Here is a 14167-nt window from a genome sequence, read left to right as displayed (position 1 = left end):
ACAAAGTGGAAAAGTGTTCTGTGGTCTGACGAGTCCACATTTCAAATTGTTTTTGGAAACTGTGGACGTCGTGTCCAAAGAGGAAAAGAACCATCCGGATTGTTATAGGCGCAAAGTGTAAAAGCCAGCATGTGTGATGGTATGGGGGTGTATTAGTGCCCAAGACATGGGTAACTTACACATCTGTGAAGGCGCCATTAATGTTGAAAGGTACATACAGCTTTTGGAGCAACATATGTTGCCATTCAAGCAACGTTACCATGGACGCCCCTGCTTATTTCAGCAAGACAATGCCAAGCCACGTGTTACATCAACGTGGCTTCATAGTCAAAGAGTGTAGGTACTAGACTGGCCTGCCTGTAGTCCAGACCTGTCTCCCATTGAAAATGTGTGGCGCATTATGAAGCCTAAAATAGCACAACGGAGACCCCCGGACTGTTGAACAACTTAAGCTGTACATCAAGCAAGAATGGGAAAGAATTCCACCTGAGAAGCTTCAAAATGGTGTCTCCTCACGTTTACTGAGTGTTGTTAAAAGGAAAGGCCATGTAACACAGTGGTAAAAATGCCCCTATGACAACTTTTTTGCAAAATTAAGTTTCTCAGTTTGAACATGAAATATCTTGTCATTGCAGTCTATTCAATTAAAAATAACTTGAAAAGTATTTCCAAATCATTGTATTCTGTTTTTATTTACCATTTACACAACATGCCAACTTCCCTGCTTTTGGGTTTTGTATATTCTATGGTTACAATATGACTGCAGCTTGTTAGTTGCTTCTCTAGGACTGCTTTTGTGTCTGTGCATGTGCTCCTTGTGTGGACCAGACAGCGCTGAAAACCCACAATAATTCCTTGGAGTGACGAGCAATCTTTATTCATGATAATTAGTATTTTGTGAGAAAAATAAATACACTTAAAAAAACTATACAGTATGTTCTTTTAAACCACTAATGGTAAGTAAGGTAAGGTGGTGTTCTTGTTACAGATCTTTGGTTGAAAAAAAATAATTGTGAGCAAGTTGCAAACAGCCCTCCTTAACATTGTAACATTATGAACTGTCTTATAAATTACTGTTTAGAGCAGGGGTGTCAAACTCAAATACAGAGTGGGACAACATTTAAAACTGAACAAATGTTATGTAGACTCCAAGAAAGTGTTTCAAATGTAGAAAAATAATCATGATATGACCCCTTTAGGACTTTTAGGAAACCACGTTTTATTTATTTATTTTGCAATACCCTTTTTTTTTTAGTTCTTATTACACCTTTAAATAAGTAGTTGATACGTAACATGTGCATCATTTATATTAATTCTCAAAATCTACTGCGGTTTTCACAGCACAAAAAAGTGTCCCCTTCTTGCAATCTGCCAGAAAGTTTTGCAGACGCTCTTGTCTCCTTTATAAAGTTGTTTTCGCAGCTGCGGTCTCCAAGGTCTCCCTTCCATGTCAAACAAGTCTGACAACAGGGACGAGGACTCTTGTGAGAAAAACAACAACAACAACAGCGGCAGCGGAAAATGGAAATTGTCCAAGTGCAACCACGGAAACAATAAAAGGACACAGCTGAGCGAGCACTAATGCTGATTACATAGTCGCTGCAGGGCTGATGCCCGTTCAAAAAAAAGACGTGTTGTCAAAAGCACTCATCCTGTCTAAAAGGCCCGCTGAGACGGTTTTGAAAACAGACCTGTTTAGACTTGAGGTGATCACGACTGGCTTGCTTTGAGGTATTGGCGACCATGACAGCTTCCTGTCTGTGAAAAGTCAAATACTGTTTGAATCATGTTCTGATATCTGGTCTGGGTCACGCTGAAGGACAAAGTACCAGCTAAAGAACCATCATTACCCAAAAAACCTTCAACCTAAACCTTAAAGTCCCAATAAGACTTTTTGCATACCTGATACGAGGGCTGCAACTAAGCATTATTTTAATAGTCCACCATTATTTTATTAGATTAGTGGACTCGTCAAGCGATTAATACTTATGATCCTTGGTCATACTTGCCAACCTTGAGACCTCCAATTTCGGGAGGTGGGGGGTGGGGGCGTGGTCGGGGTGGGGCGGGGCGTGGTTAAGAGGGGAGGAGTATATTGACAGCTAGAATTCACCAAGTCAAGTATTTCATACATATATATATATATATATATATATATATATATATATATATATGTGTATATATATGTCTACATCCTGAAAATATGCAAACAAAACTGTGTTTAGATAATTGATACTTCAAACTTGCATAAATAAATATTAAGGAATATAACATAACTTGGCTTCTGAGAGTTTCAAAATGTAATGAATAAAATGCTAAAGTTGTTGATAAACAAGCAATTATTTTAATAATTAAATATGGTCATTTTAAATGAATTATTATGATAATTTAAAATCAATTATTTCAAATATGCTTATTTTAATGTATAATTCTATGGCTAAGGAGTCACGAAAAAATACAAATAAAAATACAATTAATTTTGATGTTTTTAGCAAAATAAAAAAAATAAAAAATATATTTAGTTTTTTTTTTTTTAAATTAATAAATATATTTGTTTTTAGGTAAAATAAACATAATAATACAATTTACTGTATCTCTAATCTGGATGATTTAGTTCTTGTCACCCTGTTGTCCTCCCGTCATGAAAAAAGGCTGTCCTCACTCAGGTCCGCATGGAGCTGGAGGGGGCGTGGCTTCCAGCTCCGGCTGAAAATCGGGAGATTTTCGGGAGAATATTTGTCCCGGGAGGTTTTCGGGAGAGGCGCTGAATTTCGGGAGTCTCCCGGAAAATCCGGGAGGGTTGGCAAGTATGTCCTTGGTACAGTTTGACGGTTGAGTCGACTAGACATTATAATAGTCCAATTTAGCACGTTACCTCATGTGATTAATCACAAAAGAAATTGCATTAATCATGAACAGACTTAGATTAACTGCTCAACTGTTACCAAGTATTGTGCAAATTAAGGACACGCAATCAAGTAAAAACGTTTAAAAACGTTCACAGGTGACATTTTAAGAAATAATCATGATTAATCGAAATTACAAAATGTGATTAATCTGAGGAAAATATTAATAACTTGACAACCCCATTTTAACTGTTATAGTGAATTCACTCGTAACAAAATAAACAAAAATTGCTTTACTTTAGGGCTGGGCGATATATGGAATATACGCGATATATGGCGGGTTTGTCTCAGTGCGATATAGAAAATGACTATATGGTGATATTGGAGTATAAGTTCTCACCCAGTTTCTTTTAGCTGCGGACATTACACTACACTCACTCTTTCCTGTGTCTCCTTCTCACAGAGACATAAAACAAGCGCACCTTCTTACATACGTCACATACGTCACGCGTGCAACGTCATAAGCTCTCGCGGAGCAGAGAGGTAGCGGCATGGGTAAAGTTAGCTGTGATGCTAGCAGAGAGGTGCGAGTGGTAATACGAGAGAGAGAGAGAGAAGGTGCGAATATGGTAACAAATAAAGGAATAATTAATTCCAAAGAAAAATCGCACGGGTGGTGGTTTGGCTTCAAGCGGGAAGATGTCGAACAGACAACTGTAATATGTCAAGTATGCGGCAAAAGCGTTGCTACAAAAAGTAGCAGCACTGCTGATTTGTAGCATCATTTGAAAAGTCACCCGCTAGAGAATGAAGAGTGCTTGAAACTCCGCATGTCAACATCTCTGGCCAGTGCCACACCAACAAAATGCCCAAGCAACCATTTCCAGATCAACACCGTATAAAAAAAATAGTCAACAACAGAAGGAGATAACATCCGCAGGAACCTACCACATAGTGAAGGACATAAACTATTTGATTTCCTATTATGCAGCTCATTTTTATTTGACACTTATTGAAATATCTTGTGTGACATCATGCACAAAAGTGCACTTTATTTGCTTTAAACTATTGTAGTTAGGGACGTCCCGATCCGACATTTGGATCGGATCGGCTGCCGATATTTGCCAAAAATTGCGTATCGGCAAGGCATGGGAAAATGCCGATCCAGATCTAGTTTAAAAAAAAACTTCGGTCCGTGTTTTCCAACGCACCGATTTAAATAATACATTCCACTTTTCTGCTGCTCCGTAATTTCCGTTCCGCATTTTCCAGCACACCTTCAACACATCCACAATTCTCACGCAGTTGCTTTTAGCTGCTGGCATTACACGACAGGCTCTTCTCACTCTTTTCTGTGTCTCCCTCTCACAGACAGCAAGTGCACCTTCTTACACACGTCACATACGTATACGTCATACGTCACGTCATACGTCACATACATATACGTCCTCCCCGAGCAGAGAGGTAGCAGCATGGCTAACGTTAGCTGTGATGCTAGCGCAGCCGTGTGATCAACGTTCTCTCTAAGGTGCGCGCTTGTGCAATTGCGCACTGTTTGAGCGTCCTCTGCGCATAGCAAATCTATGCCACGCACAAAATCAAATAAAAAAATAAGCGCATAACAATTTTCGACACACGGACACAACAGAGACAACAGTTTTCGTCATCATTGTTCAAATATTGTGACGTCTGTCGAGACGCTTATCTCCGTTCGGTGCCACACGTCCACACCATCAAAATGCCGAGGCAAAAATGTCCACATCAACACCGTATGAAAAAATTAGTGATTTTTTTAGTTGTGATTTCCTTCTCTGCATGGAAGTTTAAAAGTAGCATATATTAATGCAGTATGAAGAAGAATGTTTTAATGTAGATATGCAAGCCTTGAAAGAACATTTTGAAAATCAAGACTACATTTCCTGCAAATGGGTGCATTTCTACCCTATATTTTAACTTTAGATTTATTCTCATATCAAACTCTTTTGGCTGTCTTTTTGACACTTACCCTCCACACCCTGGATTATAAATAATGTCAATAATTCAATGTGATTATCTTGTGTGATGACTGTATTATGATGATAGTATATATCTGATAGTATATATCTGTATCATGAATCAATTTAAGTGGACCCCGACTTAAACAAGTGGAAAAACTTATTAGGGTGTTACCATTTAGTGGTCAATTGTACGGAATATGTACTTCACTGTGCAACCTACTAATACAAGTCTCAATCAATCAATCAAAACACATAGAATCATCATACTGCTGTGATTATATGCATCAAGTGTTCATTCAAGGCTAAGGCAAAATATCGAGATATATATTGTGTATCGCAATATGGCCTTAAAATATCGCAATATTAAAAAAAGGCCATATCGCCCAGCCCTAGTTCAATGATGTCATGTATAATTTTGTCTATTTTGTGTTTATCCTTGAATAAACAGGTCAGTTTCTTGTTACCAACCATTGTGTATTATTCAAACTCCCCTAATTCAGCTGGCTAGTTGTTATCAAGAGTACTAAAACCCTTTTCAACATGATTCTGACAACTAAGTAGGCTAAATAACTTTAAACTTTAATACATGCTCGGATAGGCCGGTATCGGTCAGTATCGGTATCGGATCGGAAATGCAAAAACAATATCGGTATCGGATCGGAAGTGTAAAAACCTGGATCGGGACATCCCTAATTGTAGTGGCATTAAAGTGCAAGATGTCCTGTCAATATCCAGTGCAAAAAGTAGTTGTACTGTTAGGAGTTATTTAGCTGCAAAAAATATTTATTTAAATGAATACAAGTGTAAACATTAAAATCCCTGGTGGTCTATCAATTCCTTTTTTTGTGAAGTGACTTGTCGACAATAACACATCTTTGTTGACTATTCATTGCAGCCCTACCTGATACTTAATGAAGGTAAAAGTGATGTTAAATCTTCATTCACACGTCATTATGACCTGACATTTTTTTTCATTTGCATCTTTTCCTTGAATTTGTGACACAATTTTGATGGGATCAAACACATTAACAGCAGTAAATGATAAATGATGAAACCGTACAACATCACTAGTATTTTTTTATAATGACATCGCCAACTGGTGGCCTGGCATGCATATTACAGCCTTTTCTGGTGGGGGTTTTTACGTGTCAATGTGGTTTTACAAGATTGACTTCGAGTAAACCCAGTGATCCCAGAATGTGGTTTTCATGTGGACAAAAGGTTGTTTGAAAAATACCAGCGTTCCAGCGCTACCTTTAAAAAGAAGGCATTTGACGGACCAGAGAACATTACGCTGTGCATCGCCGAGCCTATCTGACACGGTTCGCATTTGAGTCCTCGCTCGAGGCAAAGTCAGCGTGGATCGGGGAGCAAAATTCCCAGGGAAGATAACGAGCGGAGCCAACACCAGCGAGGTGCTCGTTTGCACGGCCAGACTTCTTTCCTGTGGGACTGTGCACTCACGCTGTGTGTGTGTGCCACTTAAATAGCCCCTGCTGAATATCCTTTTGCTGACCTGTTGTGTGAGCGTGTGAGTGTGTGTGTGTGTGTGTGTGTGTGTGTGCTCAAGCGTGACCTCAAACAAATCAGTCAAGACACACACAGATGTGCGGCGGCCATGTGACTGACGGCCCAGATAACTGCCGACACTTGTTATGTACGTCATCGCTCCTGCCTGACACACACACACACACACACACACACACACACACACACACACATGGAGAGAGAGAAGGAAGGGGGTGGCAGGCTGATTCAGAGAGAAACAAAAACACCCGAAGCGGCGACGTGTTGACGTGAAACGGAAATCGCCAGAGACCGGTGCGCCCAGCCGGAATCACTTTCTCTAGTTTACACCTGCTGGCACACACACACTCACACGCACACACACTCACACGCACACACACGCACACACACACTCACACGCACGCACGCACGTAGCGAGGCCCGCCGTCTTGGCAAGCGCAATCGGTGGAGCTGTTGTTGTTGTTTTAAAGCGTCGCAGCGCGTGCATAAATCCTCATAAATATTCATGCGCATGAACCTGGTGTGCTGGTTTATTCATGGCGGGTTGCGAGTACAAGAGTGACAGAGGCGGAGGAAGGGATGGGCGTGGGGAGTGTGGGGGTCGCGCTGTAGGTGGAGTGTGTGTTTTGTGGAGAAAGAGAAGGGAGGTGAAGGCGAGAACGTGACAAAAAAAAAAAAAAAAAGGAACCAGCGCCGACTTATTTGCACTCTGACCTACGCGCAGCAGTTTGTGTGCTAGTGTTGACACGCGTGCAGTAATTACAACTGCCACTTAGGGGCAGCATTTACATAACCTTAACCCCAGACTTGCCCTCACCCTGCAGGGCGAGCCATGCAAGAGAAAGTAGGGCGTGAGGACAGACGGGTGGCGCTAACCACAAGAGGACACTTTGCATTGAAAAGGCTTCACTTAGTACCAGAGTTGAGTACAGGGCAAGGCACCGAGGGCCGGCTTCAGAAAAATGAATGCATGCGGCGGACACTTTGACACGTTTTGTGCATTAAAGATGCTAAAAGCCATCTAATGTACTGTAGGTGAAAAACAAAACATTGGCTTCTTAGCAAATTAGTGTAATATCGAAGAATACATCTCATTAATAATGTATTTATTGTAAGTAATTGTCAATAATTCATTTGATGTTGATGATAAAACTTGAAGGATTGTTTGGAAGCAACCCACAGGGGGCGCACACAAGTGTAATTAACAGTCATGATCGGAATGAGTCCAAGAAACACATTTGGGTCACAAAGCACCAGTAAGGCCGCTTCCACACTAAGAAGGAACTAAGGTTATTCAGGGTAAATCCCACCTAACCTTATTCTTGTCCACACACACACACACACACAATGGTCGTTTAAGACCCCCGCCTCTGTCCACAGACGCAACACAACTTAATATGCATGCGTGGAAAATGCTCACGTCTTAGTCACCTCCAGTGTTGCTTTGTGTGCAAGTTCTTAAATGGAACTTATCTGAACAATATCCAGTGTTGTGCTATTTCAACGAAGTGGAATCCAGTGTGACTATTGTAGTGAATCACACCTGAGACATCACAAATTAATCACATCTTTATTTGACACGTAAACAATGTGATAAAGAACATTTTACATCCATCAATCTAGGGATCTAGATATCGGGTCAGGACACTCCTCATTATTTTTCCTTCACCTTCATTGTCCATTCCTTTTTGGTGACTTTATATACTCTGGACCTAGACGTTGAGTCTGTGACATACATGGCGGACAATAACTGCTACAGTCTGCTTTGCTAGTCTAAAAGCATTCCCCGTTTTCCGCTATCTTCCCTCGGCAGCCAGGTAACACAAAGCACACGCTACCTTTTCTTTTTTTTTAATCACATCCACGGGAGCCCGCATTCTCGTTGTCTATCCTTCGACAAATGGACAAAGTTTTTCAGTAATACAATCACAGCTAACCTGGTAATTCTAAAGTTCTCTTGCCATCTGAGAAGTGTTGTATCCCAAATAGCTGCAATGGCTTTACAGACACGGTCATGTCTGGATGACTCGCCTCCACAGTTCCAGTGGTTAGCTCCGAGTTACGAAACCACTTTATTATGAAGCTGGCTGTGGCGCGTTCTTTCTGACATCACTACCTGTGTGGGGCGCGGCCTTTCTGGCGTCACTTCCTCTCCGAACTCAGTTTGTAAACGATCAATGAGTCCATACAACAGTTTAAGAACAACATTTCTCAACCAGCTATTGCAAGGAATTTAGAGATTTCACCATCTACGGTCCATAATATCATCAAAGGGTTCAGAGAATCTGGAGAAATCCCTGTATGTAAGCGGCAATGCCTGTGACCTTGGATCCCTCAGGCGGTACTGCATCAAAAACCGACATCAGTGTGTAAAGGATATCACCACATGGACTCAGGAACACTTCAAAAAACCACTGTCAGTAACTACAGTTCGTTGCTAAATCTGTAAGTGCAAGTTAAAACTCTACTATGCAAAGCCAAAGCCATGTATCAACTGGGCCCAAGCTCATCTAAGATAGACTGATGCAAAGTGTAAAAGTGTTCTCTGGTCTGACGAGTCCACATTTCAAATTGTTTTTGGAATCTGTGGACGTCGTGTCCTCCGGACCAAAGAGGAAAAGAACCAAACAAAATGTTCGAAGCGCAAAGTACAAAAGGCAACATGTGTGATGGTATGGGGGTGTATTAGTGCCCAAGACATGGGTAACTTACACATCTGTGAAGGCGCCATTAATGCTGAAAGGTACATACAGGTTTTGGAACAACATACAGTATGTTGCCATCCAAGCAACGTTATCATGGACGCCCCTGCTTATTTCAGCAAGACAATGCCAAGCTATGTGTTACATCAACGTGGCTTCATAGTAAAAGAGTGCGGGTACTAGACTGGCCTGCCTGTAGTCCAGACCTGTCTCCCATTGAAAATGTGTGGCGCATTATGAAGCCTAAAATAGCACAACGGACTGTTGAACAACTTAAGCTGTACATCAAGCAAGAATGGCAAAGGAAAGGCCATGTAACTCAGTGGTAAAAATGTCCCCCTGCCAACTTTTTTGCAATGTGTTGCTGCCATTAAATTCTAAATTAATAATTATTTGCAAAAAATTAAGGTTCTCAGTTCCAACGTTAAGTATCTTGTCTTTGCAGTCTATTCAATTGAATCTAAGTTGAAAAGGATTTGTTGTATTCTCTATTTATTTACCATTTACACAACGTGACAACTTCACTGCTTTTGGGTTGGTATAATTATCATATGGTGTAAAGTCCAAGATCAAAACTTGCGAAGTGTTCGGACTTGGAATACAATTTTGAAAAATGGCAATAAAATGAGTCCGTTTTCGGGTAAAACTGTCGCAATCTTTGAGGGATCTGAACCCATTTTGAAAATCATTTTAGGGCCATTGACCATTGTTTTTATAACCAAGGCAGCTTTTGATTAGTTGATTCGATTAATCCAGTAATCTATTGATTGGTTTGTTTAAATCAGGGGTGTCAAACTCATTTTAGCTGAGGGGCCACATGGAGAAAAATCTATTCCCAAGTGGGCCTGACTGATAAATCATGGCATGATAACTTCAAAATAAAGACAAGTTCAGATTGTTTTCTTTGTTTGAAAATAGACTAAGCACATTCAGAAAATGTACAAATTATAATGTTTTTTTACACTTACATGTTGCATCTTTTATCTTCATTTGTCGTTATTTATACTTTCTGAATGAATGATATGATAATGTAATCGATTAAATGGGTGGCAGAGTTTTAAAATGCTCCCATTGGTGTTAATTTATAATCTATCACAGGATGAAACAAATAATAATATCAATATCAAATTACAGGATGTTATTTTCCTTAGCTAACATCATGTGGTTTATTCTGTACATATGTAACATCATCTACAACACAACTTGTGAATTGTATTAATCACACATGAAGTTAGAGTGGAATACATATTATTTCATCATATTTATGTGCGTCCAGTAAATGAACACGAAATGTACAGATTATCAAAAGCATTTTTTTGGGTACAAATGTCACAGATTACATTACCAACAACATTTTTGACAATCAAGGCATGAAGGTAACAATCCACATTTTGTCTACTATTACTAATAGCCAGCGTAAATACGTAGTGTCAGAACACAATAGTGTCGCCTCTCTACACGGCACATAGCTCCGTCATGCCTGCTTGTGGCAGGGACACAAACAATTGTTACTGCGACATCCAGTGGACACATTTAGAACAGCAGTTTGTTTCATTAACACATTTCAGCTCATTTTTAATACTTTGCAAAGTCATCTCGCGGGCCGTTTAAATCCTGTCCGCGGGCCTGATCCGACCTTGACACCCCTGGTTTCAATAATCGAGTAGTCGGATAAAAGACACTTTGTAGCCTCAATGTGTAGTTTAGGGAAAATAGTGGAAACATTATTTTATGCTTGCCAAAACCTTCATTGTTTTTTTTAAATAAATGCACATCATCAACATGAAATTGCACTTTTACCTAGTGCATACTTGCCAACCCTCCCGGATTTTCCGGGAGACTCCCGAAATTCAACGCCTCTCCCGAAAACCTCCCGGGACAAATTTTCTCCCGAAAATCTCCCGAAATTCAGGCGGAGCTGGAGGCCACGCCCCCTCCAGCTCCATGCGGACCTGAGTGACGTGTTGACAGCCTGTTCTCACGTCTACTTTCCCACCATATAAACAGCTAATGATCGAGGGCGAGTTCTTGGTTTCTTATGTGTGTTTATTGTTAGGCAGTTTCATTAACGTCCTCCCAGCGCGGTAACAACACACAACAACAGCAGTCAAGTTTTCGTCCCCCATAAAGCAGTTGGTCTGCCGTAAACAGCAATGTTGTGACACTTTTAAACAGGACAATACTGCCATCTACTGTACATGCAAATGTGACCCACCCATAATGTGTCACATTTTTGTGTTGACTTATTTTATTTTGTGGTTTGAATTCGTTTTTGAGCAGTCCTTACACATTTATCAGTATTCACATTGGTCAGTAGGGGGCAGTAGGGCGTTTCTTCCCAATTGAATGCTATCACCTGCAGACCGGAAGTGTCTTGTCATTCTGATGAGCGCGACCAGTCTGTGAACAATTGAAACGTCCTGTGTGCTTTTTCCTCCTCTATAACAGGTTAGTTTTGGTGAATCAACTCACTGAATAATATCCATGTGATCTTTATAAGTTTAAGTACACATTCTGATGGTGGAGCCTAACTCTAAAGTGTTTGCGAGTTGTAGTTTGTATTTGTGAATGAATCCAGTGCACAGCTGCAGTAATCAATACAAAAAGGCGACGTGAGTGCGCAATGTTTATATAGGAACTTCTGATCCTAATTCAGACTCCCAAATTAGAGCTCCCGTTTTCTTATTGATTTTATAATGTATATTTGTATAATGTGTGTGTTCTGAAATAGTGACAGAGAATAGAACAAGGATGGACAATTCAACCCTTAACTCAACAATGAGTGTTATGTGTGTGTAAATGTGTAAATAAATGAACACTGAAATTCAAGTATTTCTTATATATATATATATATATATATATATGTATACATATATATACATATATACATATATATATATATATATATGTGTAATAAAATATATATATATATATAGCTAGAATTCACTGAAAGTCGAGTATTTCTTATATATATATCTTAACCACGCCCCCCGCCCCACCCCGACCACGCCCCCCACCCCCACCTCCCGAAATCGGAGGTCTCAAGGTTGGCAAGTATGACCTAGTGTGAAGAAAAAAGTTGCCCGCTGTTAGTCGCTACAGAGATCACATGACCCACACACCACCGCTCTCATGTGTGCTCTATTGCAGAGGGCGTGCGCAAACTATGTTTGCGTATTTGAATTCCGGGCAATGTTATCCACTTGTATTTGTTACACTCAAACGATTAATTGAAGCAACAGAATATGAATCTAGGCATTTTTCTAATGAATGAATACATTTATCGTTGCAGCCCTTGTTCAAGGGCTAAGAGGCACGTGTGAATCCTAATGTGTTCAAACTTGAGTGTGACGCCGTGTTAAAACCTATCAGCTATTTTTCTAAATCACTTTTGCCCCTTAGTGGTTCTTCCCCTCTGAATGAATCATTGACATTATTCGCTGTGCCCCCTTCCACGCTGCTAATTCACCCGGGTCAAAGTGAGGCCTCGCCGACCTCCGATTTCAAACACAGGTTTATGTGCACATCCGCATTTATATACATGCAAAAGCACTCGGCGCGGGAGGCGAGTCAAGAGGTCAAATCACTCCCTGCTGCTTTTTTGAAACCGGCTCAGCGTGACTGCAGGAGCTAATCCCGCACACGCTCTGATCCTCACGCTCCCTTGTATGTGTGTGTGTGTGTGTGTGTGTGTGTGCGTCGGGGGAAAGCGGCGGTCAGACGGGTCATTCATTACCTTTCGTCGCTCTCGCTCCGGGTTGAACGTTCCCAGCCACGACTGCATCTGTGCAGGGAGGACATCAAATGGAGGAGAGAAGGTTTTAGTTGGGCGTCCCAAAAAATTCAACAGTGGAACTTCAATAGTCATGTGACTTTCAAATTGTTCTAATTTCAAAACAATCCCGTTAAGTGTTCCAAGTTCTACAACATTTATTAACTAGAAGAGGCAATTCCTGAAGAAATAGCGTGTGAATGCTCCAATGCTGAAGTTGAAGTGAAATGCTGACAGAATGTAGTATGAATAGAAGAATAGTTGGAATGTTGGAATGGTTTCAATGTTGAAAAGCTGACGCTGAACTGAAATGTTAATGGAACGTAGGATGAATGTAGAAATGGTTTAAATTGTTTAAACGCAGAAATAGTTTGAATGTAGGAACGGTTTCACTGTTGAAGAGTTTGAATTTCCAGGGAGTTTGAAATTCGGTTTGGAACTTGGGAAAGTGTTAGTTTGAATGTGCAGGATGAGTGGAATGTGTTGGTGTTGGAATGCTTTGAATAGGTTGAAAAATGTGGGAATTGTGCAACTTGGAAAAATGTCCCATTCATTTCAATGGGAACTTCCTGGAAATTTGGGAATTTGGGCCGGATTTTTTGGAAAATGATTAGGAGCATGAATGTCCTAAATGAGCTGAACTGGTTGGTGTTGGAATTGTTTAAATCGGTCAAGAAATGTTGAATTAGTAACCGTTTTTAATTGAGAAATTCCTGGAATTTCGGGAAAACCGGGAATTTTTCAAACTCCTTAACCAACTTCTTTTTTGTCCTGAATATGAGGAGTGTTTTGACGGTGGAACGGTTGAAATGGGTTGAACAATGTGAAAGGAGTAGTGGAACTTAAGGGTGGAAATAGGTTACAAAACAATCATTCCTGGAAATGTGTTGAATGTGGAAATGCGTTTGAATGTCCAGGATGAGTGGAATGTGTTGAAGGTAGATTGGTTTGAATGGGTTGAAGAATGTGGGAATTGTGGAAGTTTGGAAAATGGCCAATTCCTTTTGAATGGGGAAAATGCAGAAAACAAAAAAGAATTATGGGAAATCCGGGAATTTTTTTTTTTTTAGAATTGTTGAAGTAAAGCACACAATTCCTGAACAGGCTGAATATATTGAAGTTGGAACGGTTTGAATCAGATAAAAAATGTGGGAATTGTGGAACTCTGAAAATGTCCTATTGATTTCAATAGGAATTTCAGAGGGAATTTTTTTGGAAAATGGTAAAAAACTTGAATGGTCTGAATGAGTTGAAATAGTTGGTGTGGACATTTTTCAAATCGGTCGAGAAATGTTGAAGTCGTAACATGTTGAATTGAGAAAT

The 14167-nt window shown here is 40.2% G+C and overlaps 1 protein-coding gene across 11 annotated transcripts in view; it reads right to left on the bottom strand.

Annotated features, from left to right (window-relative positions):
• The window catches only part of LOC133613275 (cyclic AMP receptor 4), a 250254-nt gene that overhangs the window by 126411 nt on the left and 109676 nt on the right, over positions 1-14167 (bottom strand). For all 11 annotated transcript variants that reach the window (XR_012050792.1, XR_012050793.1, XR_012050791.1 and 8 more), the window contains one exon: positions 12809-12856. Coding sequence is in view for 8 of the 11 variants with exons in the window: in XM_072914551.1 (XP_072770652.1) it covers positions 12809-12856 (48 nt within the window). In the remaining 3 variants the exon portion in view is untranslated. The remainder of the gene's footprint in view (positions 1-12808; positions 12857-14167) is intronic.

The sequence above is a fragment of the Nerophis lumbriciformis genome, linkage group LG13 (assembly GCF_033978685.3).
Source record: "Nerophis lumbriciformis linkage group LG13, RoL_Nlum_v2.1, whole genome shotgun sequence".
NCBI lineage: Eukaryota > Metazoa > Chordata > Actinopteri > Syngnathiformes > Syngnathidae > Nerophis > Nerophis lumbriciformis.
This window is presented reverse-complemented; position numbering and strand designations above follow the sequence as displayed.